Raw genomic sequence first — 20,111 nt, forward strand, 5'->3', positions numbered from 1 at the left:
GAGCCAATAGGCAGCAGGCCTCTTCCAGGCTTTAACAAAACGTCAATGATCAATGTAGACATCTTCTGTGATAACAGTCTTCCGTCTAGGAAGGATCTTAAAAACAATCGGACCCTCCGATCCCGCGATCAGGCAGCATAGTGAAGAACAAACTTGATCAGCAACAGTCACTCATTCCTCCGTCGCCTCCCCAGATCTTCACGCAAAGAGCGCTCCTCTCTGTCTAGCCACTGCATGGCCTGGGTGGGTTTTTCAAAGAAATGGACTTCATCCCTGGCCACCACCCGCAGACGGGCAGGGTAGAGCATAGCATATTGCAACTCCAGAGAGCGTAGCCGTTGCTCGACATCATTAAATTGCGCACGCTGTTACTGCACTTCCGCAGAGAAATCCGGGAACAGAGAGATTTTGGAGTTATCCATCACTAGAATGTCCCCCAGAGACCACGCCTTAGACAAAATAGCATCTCTGTCTTCATAGTTGAGCATCTTGAACAGAAAAGCTCTAGGGGGGTTACCCGGGGGCAAAGGTCTCAGAGGTACACGATGTGCACGCTCCAGCGCAAACATAGTCGAAAAGGATTCCTTCCCAAACTTCTCTGTCAGTCACTGTTCAATGAAAGCGACCGGGTTCTTCCCCTCCATCCTCTCTGGGATACCAAAAGCTCTAACATTATTGCGGCGCATTCTATTCTCGAGTTCGTGTTTCGCAGCGTGTTTGGCGACCATCAATTGCTGGGCATGCGACTCCCTGCGTATAGGCCCCAGATCATCCTCCAACAGACTAACTCGCCCTTTCACATCGGATGTGCGATCCCGCAGCTTTTGCATGTATTGACGCATGAAACTTCTGCCTTTACCCCTTTAATTTCAGCGGCCAAATGAGTCACAGAGGCATTGCAGATTGTAATAGCCCTAAATATGTCCCTTAGTGTGGGTTCAGGCCCGTCCGAGCCCGCAGATATCCCCTGCTCCCGAGGCCCTGGGGTAGTACTCACTATGTCCCATGGTAGTACAGGCGCAGAGGGATCCTCCAGGGGCACGGTGTCATCCGCGTCTGATTGGGAGCCGCTATGAGTCCCCTCACTGTCCCCGGGTACCTCCGGCACATCGCGGGCGCTGATCGGGGAGAAGAACTTCTGAGCTGCCGCCCTACAACGCTCCTTAGCCGCCTGGGAGGCCGCGACGCCATCTTAGCTCACGTGGTCCGGAGCTGAACGGCCTGCAGAATTTCGCCGGGACATCTTCCACGACCCGATGCAGACAAGCGGAGGATGGATGAAGCAGCTGGGATCGATCGTACACGCTGCAGGACCGGAACGGAGCCAACAGGGACCCGAAATCAGGATAAACAGACAGATGTTGGGTTGAGCTCACAGGAAACACGACCGTCTACATCCCCAGCTAAGCCACGCCCCTTGGACAAAATGTTTAAACACCTCTATAAAATGATGGGTAATTTTTTTAGGATTGAATACAGGATTGTTTTTCAACCCACTATGTTGCTTTACTGCATTCCCTTGTGCAGATGGGGGAATGTTTGTTTGTCCTGCAAAATGTTTAATATTTTATTTCCTAGCAAATTTTCAATATCAACAAATAAATCAAACTTAGAGATTTTTATCTGGTGCAAATTTCAAACATTGCGCCAATACCACCTCCTCCTCCTCCGATAATTGGATAATTCCTTTTCCCTCGTCCTCCAAGTTCTTTCGGTTAATGGGGTCGGGTAGGTGGGATCCTGTAGGGTTCGTTCCATCCATTCCTACCATAATCATAGTATTATGGTGTTCAGGTTTTCTATTATCCAATGGTGCAAATCTGCAGTGGCGTCACTAGGGTTGGTGTCACCTGGTGCGGTAAAATTTGGTGTCACCCCCCCAGGTCAGGCTAGCGCATCAGCACAGCTCTCCCCCTGTGTAATCCCCCTAATGGAACCCCCTGTATTCTCCCTAAATGTAACCCCCCCTGTGCATTCCCCCTTAATGTAACCCCCCCCCCCCCTGTGCATTCCCCCTTAATGTAACCTACCTGTGCATTCCCCCATAATGTAACCCCCCGTGCATTCCCCCATAATGTAACCCCCCTGTGCATTCCCCCTTAATGTAACCCCCCTGTGCATTCCCCCTTAATGTAACCCCCCTGTGCATTCCCCCATAATGTAACCCCCCTGTGCATTCCCCCATAATGTAACCCCCCTGTGCATTCCCCCATAATGTAACCCCCTTGTGCATTCCCCTAATGTAACCCCCCTGTGCATTCCCCTAATGTAACCCCCCTGTATTCTCCCCCTAATGCAATCCCCCTGTGATTCCCCCTAATGTAATCCTCCTAATGTAACCCCCCTTCAATCTCCCTAATGTAATCCCCCCCTGCAATCCCCCTAATGTAACCCCCCTATATCTTCTCTCCCTACAGTCACAGACCTCAGATCAGCGCGTTCTGTCCACATGGATGTTCCTCCTCCTCCTCCTGTTGTGGATATACTGTCAGTGTGGAGGAGGGGGAGACTAGGCTCCATCGGTCCGCGGAATGCATTTGTTTTGATAGGCAGCCGACACCACGCTCTCCACACCTGCCTGAGTGTCAATAGGCGATTGCAGTGCCGTTGTTTCCGGAGGACATTTGGGCACTGTGCACACTGCACTGGGCTATGGCACTCCGGAGCTGTCTGCCGCACAAAACAATTCTTACTCCACCTCCCTCCCTGAACATCGGGGGGAGTGAAGGAGATACTTGAGTGGTAAGAGGGAAGAGGAGAAAGCCGCTGCGCCTCTGTCGATCCAGCGCCGTGACGGGTGTCACCCCTCTGGCGGGTGTCACCTGGGTGCGGCCCGCACCTGCCTAGCAACGCCACTGCAAATCTGTTTTCAGTTGGGTTACAAATAAAATTCTTAGCCATCTGTGCAACAATATTTTGTACTTTTATCTTGTAGTGTGAGTAAACTCTGCGCCAATACCTAAAAAACAAAATGCTACTTTAATAAATTGCTGCTCCCCTTAATGAGTGGTGTGCCCCAACTAATGTATACAGTGAAATAGAGGGTGCTAATTGTGACGCCAATGTGAATGGTCAAATAACTGTTCATACTGGAAATCACAAAATAAATTTACATATATACAAACAGGAAATTAAGCAAATTATTATATCCTCATGTGCAACAGTGTATAAAAATAAGTGATAAAGTCCCAACAAATTGTGATCAAAGTCCATAAACATCCAACAACGGAAATCTGGTAATCTGCTTACCAGAACAATTTGACTTCTTTACTCAAAAAGAAAGGCAAAACAATGCTTGCGCAGGATAGTTCCTGCTTACTTGAGATTAGACTGGAGATGTAAGGATTCCCAAATCACAGTGTCTCTAGACATTTTAAACTTTTCAATGATAGTGATTGTAACGGCTACCCACTGGTGTGAGGGTCTCAGCCGTTGGAGACGTCCTTTTCCCTGGCAAAATGCGATATGCAAGTACCGCCGGTATATCCCATCGAACGCCCTTCCAAGAAACGAGACGGGCTACGTTTGAAGGGTCAAGCAGACTCACTTTATTTGCCACATTTTTCCTCCTTATATCTGGTTACAATTGTACAGAAACAAATGACACTCCCCCCCCCCCAGGGGGGACTTCAATATACACACTTTGAAACAATGACACTCCCTTGAGCCAATCAGCCGCTAGCCGTTTTGGCTCCTTAACTTGATCAGACAATAGAATTCAATTAACCTTTAAAACAATTATACACTCACACATAACAGCCTCCGTATTCTGAAGGGATTAACTAAACAACGGAGAGTCAATTAGCTATGCAAAGGGACTATTAGCATTCAACAGTGAAGAGTCCTTTGCATGATTAACCCTTTGAGCTCAGAATACAATGTGGTAAATCCAACTGTAACAAGTCCTGCAGTTATTATCAATGTCCAGGCAGAATAGTCCATAATCCGTTACACTGCCCCCCTTTTGTGGAACACTCCGGCAGACCCGGATTGATCCTTTTCGGATCAACTTGGGGATGTCCGGTCTGCTGTTAGGGTAAAAGTTCCGTTTGCCGGGACAGTCCGTCGGCCTTCCCATTGGCTTACCAGGTCGGTAGCTGATGGTGACGGTGAATAATAGAATTCAGTTCTGGAACAGTCACTTGCTTTGCTCTCTCAATGGCTCCCAAAACCTGTTGCTGATGCTCTTGGGACAGATACGGCACCACCTGGATGCAAATCCCATTTAATCTTTTGACAATTTCCGCCTGTTTGTGTATTTCAATGTTCAAGCCACGGGACATCTCATAATACATGACATAGTGTCGTTGCATCTCTGATTTCTCACTGGCCAACTTGTCACATTCCCATTTTAGACTGTGATATTGTGCCGGTTCTACAGTAAATGTCGGGGAAGGTAGTCTTACCCGGGTCTCAGCAGCAAGCGGGTTGATTCCAGCAACGCGGGTGGTCACGGGACAAGCAGTAGCAGGTGTAGGTAAATAAGCCGAAGTCAGAGGGCCAATGTCGTTGCCCAGCACCACCTCGGCAGGTAGGTTGTCCATGATACCAACTGTGGTCTTTCCTGACCCGGCTCCCCAGTCTAAGTGCACCCGGGTGGTGGGTACGCGAAATACAGCACCCCCTGCGACCCGGACGGCAACTGTGCGAGTGGACACGTTCTCTGGCTTTACCAGATGTTTTTGAATCAGAGTGATAGTAGTCCCGGAATCTCTTAGGCCTTGTGCTACTTGTCCATTCACTCGTACCTCCTGACAGTGATGCTGACGGTTATCCGGAGAGGCAGCTTGTATTGGGTCTGCCCCATACCAAATTCCCAGACATTCCTCAGGGCCCCCCTCGGTCTCCAGGCAGTGGGCCGCAGAGGGACGTGATGGAGTGACCTCTGTGTTGGGTGTTGTGCGTCTCCAATTGTTATTTGTAGCTCTCAAAGGGCAATAACGAGCAATATGTCCCGTGTCGCTGCAGTGATGGCACGTCACCCTAGGCGAATCCCGGGGGTAGTTGCTAGGCTCCTGAGGACATGGTGGGACTGGAGCCCGAAACTCTGGGCGTGGGGTGACGGTGGGAGTACGCGGTTCTACCTTCTGAGCCAGCCGCATAGTACCCTGGCTTACTTTCCTTGTTTCCGCGTACTCATCTGCTAGCCGAGCCGCCTCGTTTAAGTTAGCGGGACGGCGATCTCGTACCCAGTCTTGTATGTCTGCGGCCAGGTCTTGGAAGAAATGTTCCATTAGGAACAGCTGCAATACTTCCTCCCCGGTGTTGGCCTTGCACCCTTGGACCCAAAGGGATGCCACCCTTTGTAACTGGTTGGCCCATTCCATGTGGGAGTCCACAGCCATCTTCTTGGACTCCCGGAAGCGCCGGCGGTAGGCTTCTGGCGTTACGGCATATCGGGTTAGCAGCGCCTTTTTAACTTGCTGATATTGTAAAATATCCTCTGGAGCGAGAGCCCGAAAGGCTTCATTGGCTTTGCCCGACAATTTCCCCGACAAAATAGTGACCCATTGGTCTGGTGGTACCTGGTGTAGTGAGCACTGCCTCTCAAAGTCCGCCAAATATCCATCGATTTCCTCCTCACTTTCTACAAAAGCTTTAAATGCAGTAAACTGTATTTTCTTTCCTGTAGCAGCAGGTGGGGGGGTAGGAACTGCATGTGTAATGGGCTGTCTTGCTCTTACCAGTTCCAGTTCTTGTCCCCTCTTCGTTTGTATCTCCTCCCTTGCTTCCCGGAACAGCTGGTTGATTAGTTCCACGGACGTTTCTGGATACAAGGATAATCTCCGCTGTACAATCCCAGTAATTACATCTTCTTTGCTGACAGGTGCAAGGGGCTCAGTTCCTTCCATGGATCCATCCATTTCGTCCAGCTCCAGCAGTTCAGCTATCAGCTCCCTCCGTGGTCTGTTGCTGGCGCTCCTACCACGACTCTCTAATAAATCTTTCAGTGTGGATCTTTTCAGCCTGGCGTACTACGACTCCATTCAGCACTTGCTCTTTGGATAAAAGGACCATCCCGCTGCTGCCAACCAATGTAACGGCTACCCACTGGTGTGAGGGTCTCAGCCGTTGGAGACGTCCTTTTCCCTGGCAAAATGTGATATGCAAGTACCGCCGGTATATCCCATCGAACGCCCTTCCAAGAAACGAGACGGGCTACGTTTGAGGGGTCAAGCAGACTCACTTTATTTGCCACATTTTTCCTCCTTATATCTGGTTACAACTGTACAGAAACAAATGACACTCCCCCCCCCCCCAGTGGGGACTTCAATACACACACTTTGAAACAATGACACTCCCTTGAGCCAATCAGCCGCTAGCCGTTTTGGCTCCTTAACTTGATCAGACAATAGAATTCAATTAACCTTTAAAACAATTATACACTCACACATAACAGCCTCCGTATTCTGAAGGGATTAACTAAACAACGGAGAGTCAATTAGCTATGCAAAGGGACTATTAGCATTCAACAGTGAAGAGTCCTTTGCTTGATTAACCCTTTGAGCTCAGAATACAATGTGGTAAATCCAACTGTAACAAGTCCTGCAGTTATTATCAATGTCCAGGCAGAATAGTCCATAATCCGTTACAGTGATCCTACAATTTGCACTTTCTATGGAATAGATAAGATTTCTAAGTATTGGAGAGGCACACATGAAGAGAGACATCTCTAAAAATGAAACCAAGTGGGTTTATAGATTGAGGACAATGCAACCACATGGTATGAATATTGAGTTAGATCTCAATTGTTTTTTGTGGAATGATTAATCAATTACCCGTATATGCATTTTCTGTAACCCTGCAACTCATGTTTGTTTAGATATGTAGTATTGTCAGTCTAGATATGTATTATTGTTTAGATTGGTAATAATATGTCTTACCTATTTTTTTCTAGAACATCTGGCGTAAGTGAACATATCTGTTCACTTTGAGTGTCGATTTCCCAGTTTTGGTGAAGGATCACATACTTATTGGAAGATATCACAGTTACAAGATTTCCGTTGTTGGATGTTTATGGACTTTGATCACAATTTGCTTAATTTCCTGTCTGTATATATGTAAATTTATTTTGTGATTTACAGTATGAACACTTAAGGTTATTTGACCATTCACATTGGCATCACAATTCGTGCCCCCTATATCACTGTATACATTTATATACCTTGTCCTCTTCAAAATCTTGTATGTCCCTTTGGTATTTTTTAAGTTTTTTTTGTTTGATTTCACCATCATACTTGGATAATTGTAACTTTTGTGCTTTGTCAAAATAATCATTGATTCCCATGAATGGCTCAATTTTTTCTTTAAACTCTGCTATTTATGTTTCCAAAGCTATATTTTTAGCTTTTCTTCTAATCATCAATTGCATGAGCTTTTGCTCACAATAATTAAAAAACAGGATTATTAGATGAATGGTACCAAAGTCTTCAATACCATCATTGGGACTCACATCCCATCACAGTCTCCTAGGTGTAAGATTCTTCCCTATATACACACACACACACACACACACACACACACATCTCAAATGAAGCATTGTCCCACCACAGCCTAATTTGCTTTTCCATATCATGTTGGAGTTGTTTGAAACCCCTTTCTAAACATATTAGGACTGGGAGCCTGCTGGAAACACTCAATGTTAATTTTCCGTTCTTTCATGAAATCAAACATCCATGGCTGCTTAAGTATTATGTTCTAATAAGAAGAACCAAAGCGATGGGAAAAGGTTAATACCTTGCGCCAGTTATTGGTAATAAGAAAGCTGCTGTGGGAGGGGAAAAAAAGGAGAAAGAGAAGAAAAGGAGGAGAGAAGCAGGAAGTAGGATGTAAAGGATGGGGAGGGGGTGGGGACACCACCAACTGCCCTCTCCATTCACCATAGCCAAGTGTATGGATATAATGTCTAAATGTTGTGAAAGGATGCCTATCACTTTTTTCAGTCATGTTGGTGTGATCAGATATTAATTGGCAGACTGGTGCAAATCTTGATATGAGCGTGAACCTCGAAAGATTGTCAAGGGCGACCATATATCAGAGTATTTGGAAACTTTGCAGAGAGTGATATGGATAAGCTCCTCTATCTCAGCAATGTGGTCAATACGCCAAAGCCACTCCTTCATTGAGGGAAGGTCCGTGGATCTCCAGTCTACTGGGACACACAACCTTGCAACATTGATCATATGCATAGCAACCGATTTGTAGTAGCGCTTTTTAGACATCTTGGAGTGATGCAGAAGTTACTGGGCTGGAGAAAACTCCAGTGGAAGCGATAAAACCACCAGTATCATATCCTGAACCTTACGCCAATAAGACTGGATTATTGGGCACTCCCACCAAATGTATAGGAGGGTGCCTGTCTCTTTGCCACATCCCCAACAATCAGGTGCCGAAGGAGCAAATTTGTGAATCAAATCTGGAATTCTGTACCACTGCATCTTCAGTTTATACCCATTTTCTTAGGTTGAGACATTCAAGGACCCTTTATGGATATATAAATGGATGCGCTCCCAGCTAGCCTCATTTAACTTGATACCCAGTGCATCTCCCAAAATGTGTGGTCAGTGCGGAAAGGATCTGATGGATTCTCAAACAGTGCAGCATAAAGCATTGAAAGCACGTGATTTTGGGGGGGAAGATTAGGAGCAGAGTTGACACAAACACTGTGGGGGATTTGGTGAAACCATCCATGTAATGTTGGAGTTGAATGTATAACCAGAAGGGAAAGGCCTTTGCGTTGGATAACTCAGCAAGCTCTGAGTCTCATGAATCGGCATCCACAAAAAAAATGTTCAGCCATCTCCTCATATGACCACTCAGCCGCTAGAAAGGTCCCAGCTAGGCCTGGAGGGAAGTCTGGGTTGTTTCGCACTGGAGTGATTGAGCACACTTTAGCGGATACTGCATGCTTGGCACATGCTCTATCAAAAGCCTGGAGGGTAGCTCCTATCAGGGGAGGAAGCAAAGCCGTGCCGAGGCATTATCTTTAGGGAGCCAAGGGGTCTCTTGTAAAGCAGCGTTCAATACCAGATGTTCCAGGTTCACCAAGCTTTTACACCGGGCATAAACCCTCCAAAATCGACCACTCGGGCAAGGTGGACCGCCCAGTAATAGCGTTGCATGTCTGGAAGCCCAATCAGGCAGTGAGGTACAGGAACATCAAGCAGAAGAGGAGTCAAGCACAAGCCGGGGTCACAAGTTGGCAGGCAGCGATCAAAGGGAAGGTTCAGGCGAAGCTGGGTCAGGATACAGAAAACTGGTTCAGATCAGGTAAACAGGAACTAGCTGAAAGACCACTCAGCAATTCTCATGTGTCAGTGTTCAGTTTAAATAGGCTACTTGGCGCCTATACGTGCACATGCGCCAATACAAGTCCCTCTTTGTGCACACACTGTTGTGCCCGTGCTTGTGCGCAGACGCGCGTCTGTTATCCGGCCTTCTCTCACAAACAGGGATTCAATTCCATCAAGATCCTGAATACTCGTAATGACTGAGGCAAGGTTTAGGGGGAAGCATTGTACCTGTATATATCTACATTTGTTCATGAATATTATAGGTTTTGAGCCCAGAATCTCAGACAGTGGCTTGAGGGTGTTTGATCGAAGAATATGATTAAGCAGAAGGGGGCCCTCTGGTGCCCAAGATTTAAATCCCAGTTCCATGGAGCCAGGTACAAAGTGGTTATGGTGTAGGGGTGACATCAGGGGGGAGTCATATGTCCAAGAAAGTTGTGTGTAGCGCATCCCAGACGTCCAGAGATGTGGTGAGGGGCGAGGCATTCTGAGAGAGATTTCTGAGGGCAGTTAAAGATTCAAACCACATAAGGTATACTCCAACTGTATCCATAATTTAGAGGCATTGGCATATTTCCAATCTGCAACACGTGACAACACAACAGCCTGGTAATATGGTTTGAGATTAAATGGAGTTCACTCCCCGGAGCACTTCGAGCGGAAAAGTACTGCTCTGGAGACTCTGGGGTGGCTGCCTCTCCAAATAAAGCGGAAGATTATGGTCTAGAGTAAGGTTAAAAACCCTATGGGGACACCCAGAGGAATCATTTGGAAAATTATGAGTATACGGGGCAGGATCTTCATTTTGATTATATTTACCTTACCTAGCCAGGAGTGGGACAGGTTAGACCATTTCCTGAGGTCCGCTCTAATATTGTTCAAGAGGGGGATATAATTATATTTAAAGAGGGAATGGAGACTGGGAGCGAGATAGATTCCCAGGTATTTCATGCTCGTGTTCCCAACGGAAGGGGAAAAGAGGTTTCAATTGGTCAGCTTGTCGTCGAAGGGATATTAATGTTTAGTATCTCAGATTTAGCCAAGTTTATTTTCAAGTTGGATATTGTTTGGAAGTCAGAGAAGGCCGATATTAAATTTGGGAGTGAGATGCGTGGTTGTTGGATAAAAAATAATTAAATGTCATCAGCATAAGCTGCATATTTATGGATTTAATTTCCTACCTGAATGCCTTGAATGTTTCTGTTGGTGTCCAATTGTGGCCAAGAAGGGTTCCAGGATACGGATTTGTGCAGACGGATTTGAGTAAAGGGAGGAGATGCGTTGATGCATCTTGGGAGAAAGTCCAAAGTAACGTCAAAGATAATGGGTGCTAGGTCTTTCTGCGTTCTTTTCTTAGGTTTATCACCCATGAGGACTTGTCTATCCATTGTTGCCACTTCTGCGATTTTTTGGTTAATAAAGGAGTTGTCATATCCTTTTTGTATGAAACGTTCTCCCATGTCTTTTGCTTGGATAAGGAAAGTGTCTCTATCTGTGCAATTTCGTCTTAGACACATTAGACAGGGTAAAACAGAACCGGAATTGGTCTCAAATAAGCATTAGATAACTACGGGGAGACCCGAGCTAAAAAAGCGTCACAAGAAGGTAGTGGTAATGCAACAGCCACAATAATTGGGGGCAGATGTAAGTGCGATGGAAATAGGTATGCTCAGAGAACATCTCACCCGTTTTTCTGTGAGGAGTACGGTGTCGCAGTGCACCTCTTTTTAGATGGAGTTTTTTGCCATTGGGGGTCCAAGGGGACCGAGAAGGTAGGGAACCGAAAGTGTGAAGGAGCGGCTATTTTTGGTGGCGATCAGGCATGCGGGAAAGCCCCATCTGTAGGTGACCCCATCTGCTCTCAGCTGGGCAACAAGAGGTTTTAGAGCTCTACGTTGGTCAAGGGTCTCCTGGGAGAGGTCAGGGAAAATGTTAACGACCCCATCAAAGCCAATGTAAGGGGTACTCCGCAGTTTGGTCATAATAGCATTTTTGTCTTCAAAATAATAAAGGCAATAAATAACATCCCTGGGTTGGTCAGATGTGACATTGCATAGTCTCAAAGAATGGTGTATACGGTTATTCTACTCTGCGCTTTTCCTTCTATGGCTCAAAGTTAAATGGGTGGAATTATCTGGGTGGCTGGATCTAGTGCCATTTATAGGATCATCTGTGATTAACCCTTTATGACCTCCTGTTTGTTTTGGGCTGAAACTGGCTGCTATGGTAAGACTCTGCTTCAGTATGAACAGTGATGATTACTTAATAAATTATGTTTTGATTTGTGTATATTCCTTGGTTATTTTACCAATACAAATATTGGTAATCACTGTTTGAATTATGCTTATGTTTTTTCTAACTAACTTGCTGTCCATCAATTATTTGCTTGCTGACCGCCCACCATAGTTTTATGGCGGCAGGTCGGCTTATTGCGATTTTTTTACGAAAGATATGTAGAAGAATACGTATTGGCCTAAACTGAGGAAAACTTTTTTTTATATATTTTTGAGGGATATTTATTATAGCAAAAAATATTCATTTTTTTCAAAATTGTCACTATTTTTGTTTATAGCGCAAAAAATAAAAAACTGCAGGAGGTGATCAAATGCCACCAAAAAAGAAAGCCATTTGTGGGGAAAAAAAAAAAGGATGTCAATTTTGTTTGGGAGCCACGTCGCACAATTGTCAGTTAAAGTGACGCTGTGCCGAATAGCAAAAAGTGGCCCGGTCATTGACCAGCAAAATGGTCTGGTGCTGAAGTGGTTATTTTGTCTGTTCTGTGCAATTTTCTAGTATGACCTGCGCCAACATCAAAAAACTCCTGAAGAAGCTCATCCGAGCGAAACTAGTAGAGTGATCTTATTGCAGCTGTTTATACGTATGGCCAAATGTCATGTACCCAACATAGATGGTTCTTTTATTAATGCTTGTGTGTTTTTTCTCTTTTCAAATAAATATGTAAACTTTTAATACTTTTGTATTTTTATTTCACCAATTGAACACTGTTTAACCACTTAAGACCCGGACCATTATGCTGGTAAAGGACCCGGCCAGTTTTTGCGATTCGGCACTGCGTAGCTTTAACTGACAATTGCGCGGTCGTGAGATGCGACTCCCAAACAAAATTGTCATCCTTTTTTTCCCACAAATAGAGCTTTCTTTTGGTGGTATTTGATCACCCTTTTTATTTTTTTAAATTTTGAAAAAAATGCTATATTTTTTACTTTTTGCTATAATAAATATCCCCAAAAAAGATATTAAAAAAACATAATTTGTTTTTCAGTTTAGGCCGATACTTATTCTATACCTTATTCTTATTTTTATTCTATACCTATTTGTGTAAAAAAATAAAAAATAAAAATAAATAAATCGCAAAATTTATAGCATTTACAAAATAGGGGATAGTTTTATGACATTTTTATTAATAATTATTTTTTTACTACTAATGGCGGTGATCAGCGATTTTTTTCGTGACTGCGACATTATGGCGGACACTGCACTGATTACTGTGAAAATGACAATTGCAGTTTAGGAGTTAACCACTAGGGGGCGCTGAAGGGGTTTAGGGTGCTCTCATGTGTGTTTCTAACTGTAGGGGGGCGGAGCTGGACATGTGACGTCAGTGATAGTCGTTCCCTATATCAGGGAACAGACGATCACTGACATTACCACAGTGATGAACGGGGAAGGTGTGTTTACACACACCTCTCCCCATTCTTCAGCTCCTGTGACCGATCGCGGGACACCGGCGGCGATCAGGTCCGCGGGTCCCGCGGTCATGGAGCTTCAAATGTGCCATTCTTAAAGGCGACGTACGTGTACGTGCCTGTGCCCAGCCGTGCCATTCTGCCGATGTATATCGGTGTTAGGCGGTCCTTAAGTGGTTAAAAATCCCAGGGTATTCTTACCCTTTGTCCATTTCTTTTTTTGCTATAAACATCTAACACCACACAACATTTTTCACAAATTAATCTAAACTCAAACTCTCTACTCCACCTGGAACTCTTTCACGAATTGCAAAAAAAACATATTTTCCTCCAGGCATACAAAACAAAGCATTCCCTCATATAGATCAAGACATGCCTCTTCTTGTCCTTCATTCCATCCACAAAGGCAAAATAAAATCTTTAACTCTTAAAAAGGGAACCAATCTTAATTACTGTCTGTACATACAATTAAACGACTTCCTTCAAAATAGGCAACATAAGGAATCTTTTAGAAGACCTCTTACTTCTCTAGAAGTAATTTGTCACAAAAAAAATAAAAAATCGAACATTAGCAAAACTACATTATCATATTCATGGCTTACACAGGATAGTAGTGTACTGAATCATGCCAATATTAAACAGGCTTGGTAAAGAAAATTAAACAAACAAATAACAGAGTTTTTGCTCACAAGTACACAAATACAAATCTCATACAAAAGCCTTCCTCCTAAAATCATGAGTTGGTTTTCTTCAGCCTTTGACATATGTTGGCGCTGCCATTCAGAAAAAGGCATATCCTTACATATGTGGTAGACGTGCACTCCATTGTCCGAATTTTCGCCAAAGGTCAAAAAGATGGATTATCCATATCACTGAAACAAAAATGGAACTGAATCCAGCTTCTTGCCTACTACCGTATTTATCGGCGTATACCGCGCACTTTGTTCCCCTTAAAATAAAGGGAAAATCGTGGGTGCGCGATATACGCTGATAACCGCTTCCCGCGCCTAGTTTGAATGCCTGCGCCGACATATACCGAACGCAGTACACTCGGGTACATTCGGCCAGGCTCGGCTTCGCTCGCGCTCATGCATAAACGTCACAGAGCGTAAGCACGAGCGATGCCGAGCCTGGCCGAATATAGCCGAGTGTACTGCACTCGGTATATGTCGGCGCAGGCATTGAAACTGAGCGCAGGAAGCGGCGATTCGACGGGGAGACAGCCCGGGAGAAGCCGGGGAGACAGCCCGGGAGAAGCCGGGAGGACACCACCGAAGCCGCAGACGGACGCCGGACCCCACAAGACCGCCGATGGACACCGCGCAAGACACCAAAACTGTAAGTACCAAAATGTTTTTTTACAGGAATTGCGGGTCCACATTAGGGGTGCGCGCTAAACGCCGGAGCGCGCAATACCCCGATAAATATGGTACATATAAACCCCTACCCATACAAAAACTCACTGACGAGACACCTGCTAAATTCAGCAAAAGCCTTAAAGGGGTTGTAAAGGTAAATAATTTTTTTCCCTAAATAGCTTTCTTTACCTTAGTGCAGTCCTCCACTTACCTCATCCTTTGATTTTGTTTTTAAATGTCCTTATTTCTTCTGAGAAATCCTCACTTCCCGTTCTTCTGTCTGTAACTACACACAGTAATGTGACACTTTCCGCCTGGTGTGAAGAAAGCCTCTTGAGGGGGCGAGCAGGAGTGTCAGGATGCCCACTTACACACAGCGCCTGTCTCTATCTGCAAAGTAGATAGCGTCCTCGCCCCCTCCCCCCTCAAGAGGCTCTCTCAAAACCAGGGAGAAAGTGTTGCATTACTGTGTGTAGTTACAGACACAAGAACAGGAAGTAATGATTTCTCAGAAGAAATAAAAACATTTAAAAGCAAAATCGAAGGATGAGGTAAGTGAAGGACGACTGCACTAAGGTAAAGGAAGCTATTTAGGGAAAAAAATGTTTACCTTTACAACCCCTTTAATCCCCACTCACTGGAAATCTTTATACACTGACAGTCAAAGTCATCTTAATGGTTATATACTTTAACCACTTAAGACCCGGACCATTATGCAGGTAAAGGACCTGGCCAGTTTTTGTGATTCGGCACTGCGTCGCTTTAACTGACAATTGCGCAGTCGTGCAATGTGACTCGCAAACAAAATTGGCGTCCTTTTTTTTCCCACAAATAGAGCTTTCTTTTGGTGGTATTTGATCACCTCTGCCTGAATATTCTAATAATCTCTTAACACTTTGATGTTATAGACCAAACAAATGTAATTGTCTTGCATATTTTATCCAACTATAGACCTAATGTGTTAGATCGTTGAACTCTTATTACAATGTCAAATAGTCCTTCTGATCATTATGCTTAGGCCATTCACACTCCCCTTATTATTTACACACCATTTTATGTTATTTTCGTTAACCCCCTCAATCATCTAAAAGAAAATACTCAGCTTTACACTTTTTCCTTACCAACCCTTGCTTCTATTTTCACATGCTTATATTACTGTGATTTAATGCCCAGAAATCTATCACCAATTTCTCATACATGATCAAATTTATGCTTGTTATGCATATGTAGCTTATGTATTCTGGATCTGTAAACATTGTCATTTTGTATTATGTACATATGTACTATTTTGTTATTTTATTCTGCGAGAAGAAAAAAAGAAAAGAAAGGATTGTGTATATGAAGGTTTTCTATTTATTCATTCAATTGGTTGAACTAGTTAGACTTGTGTCTTTTTTTCAACCTGTGTAACTATTGGAGGATCTTAAAGCCTTGCAGTGTTAGGGGATCCAAAAGCAATGCAGTGTTGGAGATCTCATAGTGGGGTGTAGGAGGGGGTTCCTGGAAAGGTGCCCTCCCCATGTGCCTGATATGAATTGGGGAAAGTGCACGCTGGTCTCCCCCCAGGCCTGGTTTTCTGGCCTGACAGACTGAATGCTCAGATAGGAGTCTTATATGGATTTTGGGTGGGACCCCATTCTTTATTTTCTTGGGGGGGGGGGTGCCTGGGGTTACCTTTTAAAATGTATACTGTATTTTTTGGTGGAAGTCCAAATGCTGTGTTTTTTTCCTTGTTTTTTGTTTTCTATACTAGAATTCTAGGATAGGAGTCTGCTGGTATAGTTGAAGGAATTCTATGGCTTATTGCTTACAAACAGCACTAGGCAGCCAGAAACGGATATTTACTGGGAATTCAAACTGCATTTTTTTCCCCTTTGTAAATGTCATTTTGCTGTAATAGCTTGTATAAATCATACAAATGCACTATTCACAGACAGGTTCAAGACATCCCCCAAGCATAGTTATTTAAAATAATTTTGCATTATTAAAACTGCTGCTACCCCCAAACGGTATTTTTATTTTTGCATTGGTACATATCCCTCAGGGTACTCCCCATGCCCTTTGTTTGAAAATTCCTTGCCTATTAGCCTAGACAATTTCCATTACAGATTTCCAGGATTCAGCACCCGTTGATCTTAATGGGGGGTTCAGATGCAGCATCTGAACTTCAGTAAAGTTCGCCAACGTACCATGAACCAAACTTGGGCACGCCCGGCTCATCACTAACCTACATACTTTTTAGTTGTCACTGCTATTGATGCGTTATGGAGTTCTGAAGTACTTTGCTGTTTTAGTAAACTATATTAAATGGCTTAAGGCACAATGATGGGTTGAATCTGTTGCTGTTTTGCAATAATGTAAGGGTGACCTCTGAGGTATGGGAAGAGCAAGCATGCAGTTCCCCACCAAATCATTTGAGGCAACAGATATTTATCCTGTAATCTATAGGTTGCATTAGGAAAATTATAGTGCATAGATTTTGAATGACAGAGCAATTTGAAATATCCACTTTACCATAAAAAAAGTTTTACAATGCCATGTTTCCATGCTGATTTACCTGCAGATTACGCCAATGATGAAAAGTAACAGGGCTGTGATGTCCACATGATTCCAAGAATCCTGCAAGTACTGCTTAACCTTCTGTGTCACTGGCATTGACCCCACAAAGAAGCTTTGTCTTATTTCTTCACACACCATGGTGAAAACCCAGAAATACAATATGATCTCTGCAGTGGATGGACCAATGGGTGGTGGTTCTTTGAAGTCCATGAGCAACACATAGGAGAAAAGGAAGAGAAAGGCAAAGTACATGACTACGTTGCCAAAGAATGCAGTGACAGGGGCACTCCAGAACTGCTTCCAACGCCTCATCCATTGAGGCCGGGGCTTCTCTTTAGTGAGTTCCACTTCTGGGACGTCTGAGTGTAAGTCAGTTGCCTTGCCAGGTTTCAACTCCATAAGCTCACTTTTTTCCCTCATTATTTCCTCCCTAAAAAGAAATTAAAGATGTCATCTATAACAACAGTGTTAAAAAGGAAACCAATTTGTGTGGAATTTGTCCACTGAGTGGACCTAAACACAAAAAGTGAAGATTTGCTCTGTTACAGAGAATATCCAGTAATACTAATTGTGTTGCCCAGAAAGATTTACCTTTCGTCTCAAATTACTCCTTAAAAAAAGCAGTACACTTCCTGATATTTGTGGGCTGTGTAGATTCCGCACCAACAATGATATTGTGATTAATAGTCAAACACACGTGAAAAGTGAAAATAATAATATATAAAAACTGTATTTTAAGCTGCTCCCCTGATATGATGGAGTGAATAACTCCTATCTGTGTAAATAGTGAATGGCAGGGGGCGCTAATTAATGTGTCAATAATGATTAAATTATTGGTTGTACCCATTATATATTCTGATAATAAATACTGTGATTAAACCTGATTTATTTCAAAGATTGAATAAAAAAAACATAGGCTAAGTGGGCGCTTACATTAAAAAAAGCCCATCCCTGTACGTATGGCAACGCCCCCTACAGACATTATCCAACGAAACGTACGTTGGCGGCGTAGCCTGGTCACGTGATCTATGCACAACATCCCATGGTCTATGTTTTTTTATTCAATCTTTTAAATAAATCAGGTTGCACTATGGAAGGGTTTTTCTGTTTCATGTTCCATCTTTAATATACCGGAGGAAAGAGGACTTTACAATCTACTCCTGTCTTATGATATGCATGCAGGCATTATCCTGCACAAGCGGTCCTGACCATCTTTTTCATTAAAGAGGTCCACAGAATCTGGTAAGTTCACTACCACTATTTGAGCACTCCGGGTGTCGTACTTAAAAGTAGTATGGTGGGGGAGTAAAAGCAGCACTATTTGGGTGTGGAGACATCACCAAGTACAGAAAGATCTATCTATTGGCGGATGTAATTTTTTATCATTGGATCCGAAGCAATTCATCTTTGTTTGGTCCATTGTGACACTTAATTGGGACTTTATTTTATTTTTACACCTATTTGGCACTGGTTGCCTCACTGGACATTTATATTATTGTTATTTTTTCACAGTATTTATTATCAGAATATATAATAGGTACAACCAATAATTTAATCATTGACACATTAATTAGCGCCCCCTACCATTCACTATTTACACTTCCTGGTAAGTCAATGTGCATAGGCACTCCTGTGCCTATAGGCTCATAGCTATAAACCTGCTATGTAAGAGGCACTGCTGTCTCTGACCACTATTCTCATCCACATTTTTTTTGTGGGTGGGGGTGGGGGGGGGGGGATTTAGTGATGTTGTTACTGTGCTGATTGCTAAAAAGTAATTTATACTGGAGGACCAGGACCAGCACTACATGTACCCCTCTGCTTCTACTTATTTATTATATATTATGTAGCAAAGTCCTGGGGCCCCAGAAGTCCAATGGTGACCTCCAGAGTTAAGGACAGCTGGCATCCTTCAGTGTAGAGTGGGTTACAAGGCATGGTAGGTGTAATGCAAGGTGAACATGTGGGTGCCAGACACTTTTTGAATGCAAAGAGGTTTATGGTCTCTTAACAGAACTGTGGGAGAGAGGATTAGGGCCAGGACACCCTTAGGAAGATGCAATGTTATTGGCAGACAGCTATACAGGTGAAGGCCTCCAACCGCACACCACTTCTGTATATGTAGGAATGCCATCTCCTATGGCAACAATCTTGGAGCTGTTACTAACAGTAAAGGTATTCAACCATCTGCAACACGAACAGTTCTTTGTACCCCACACTTACTGTGGGTCTTCACTCAAAAAGCTCCCAGTCTCTCTCACTAGACTTCAGATCCACTAGCTACTGGATCCTCTGAGCTCTTTCAATGTAGCTTTTAGTATATTCCTCAAGCCCCCCTCCCCACTTCACTGCTGGGTCCCTGGCTTGGCACTCAGATACTCCTCAAGCTTCACCCCTGCTGACACGTTGGGTCCCTGGCAGGTGCGCTCTGACCATTCGGGCACTGCCCGAGGGCCCCATGCCATTAGGGTGCCCCCCATCAGGTTTGTCAGTCTCAGTAATACCAAGGACAATATGTAAAAATCTGTTTTTTTTTTAAATCCCAAGATTATAGCTGCCCCGCCTCTCCAGTACCCTTTCAGTGTGTGTGTGTATGTGTATATATTGTGTGTGTATATTGTGTGTGTATACTGTGTATGTATACTGTATGTGTGTGTGTGTATACTGTGTGGCCCCATAATCTATTGCCTGGGGGCCCCATAATCTCCTATTGCCCGGGGGCCCCATGAGTTGTCAGTCCACCCCTGGTCCCTGGCTTGGCATTCCACAAGCGTCACTTCTGCTGTCCCACTGGGTCCCTGACTTGGCACTTGCTAATGCTTTCCCACTTCTTCACTGTCCCCCGGTTGGCCAGAAGTCTCCTCTGGTCCTGGCCTCAGCTCACTCATTGTGGTCTCCAGCAGCAAGGTGGATGGTCCCTTTGTGGCGATAGCATCCCCTCTACCTCTGACCATGATGGGTTCCCCGGCCAGCAGAACAGTTATCTCTGGCTGGAATACAAGCCCGGAGTCCCAACCCTTCACTACTTTTGGATAGGCTCTGATAGCCTAGCAGCCAGATGTCCCTGGGACAGGCCTTAGGTTTCTGGCCTAGCAGCCCAGGGCAATATGACACACATCCACCCAGAAAGCCGTCCAGGTGGCACAGAACCCTGATCACCTGACTCCACCCAAATAAAAAGGTTCTCCCAGCAG

General features: G+C 44.3%; 1 protein-coding gene across 1 annotated transcript in view; it reads right to left on the reverse strand.

Moving 5' to 3' along the window:
* The window catches only part of TRPM4 (transient receptor potential cation channel subfamily M member 4), a 682,714-nt gene that overhangs the window by 139,351 nt on the left and 523,252 nt on the right, over positions 1 to 20,111 (reverse strand). The window contains exon 17 of the mRNA XM_040327576.1: positions 16,916 to 17,347. Within this exon, the coding sequence (XP_040183510.1) occupies positions 16,916 to 17,347 (432 nt within the window). The remainder of the gene's footprint in view (positions 1 to 16,915; positions 17,348 to 20,111) is intronic.

The sequence above is a fragment of the Rana temporaria genome, chromosome 10 (genome assembly GCF_905171775.1).
Source record: "Rana temporaria chromosome 10, aRanTem1.1, whole genome shotgun sequence".
NCBI classification, from domain to species: Eukaryota; Metazoa; Chordata; class Amphibia; order Anura; family Ranidae; genus Rana; species Rana temporaria.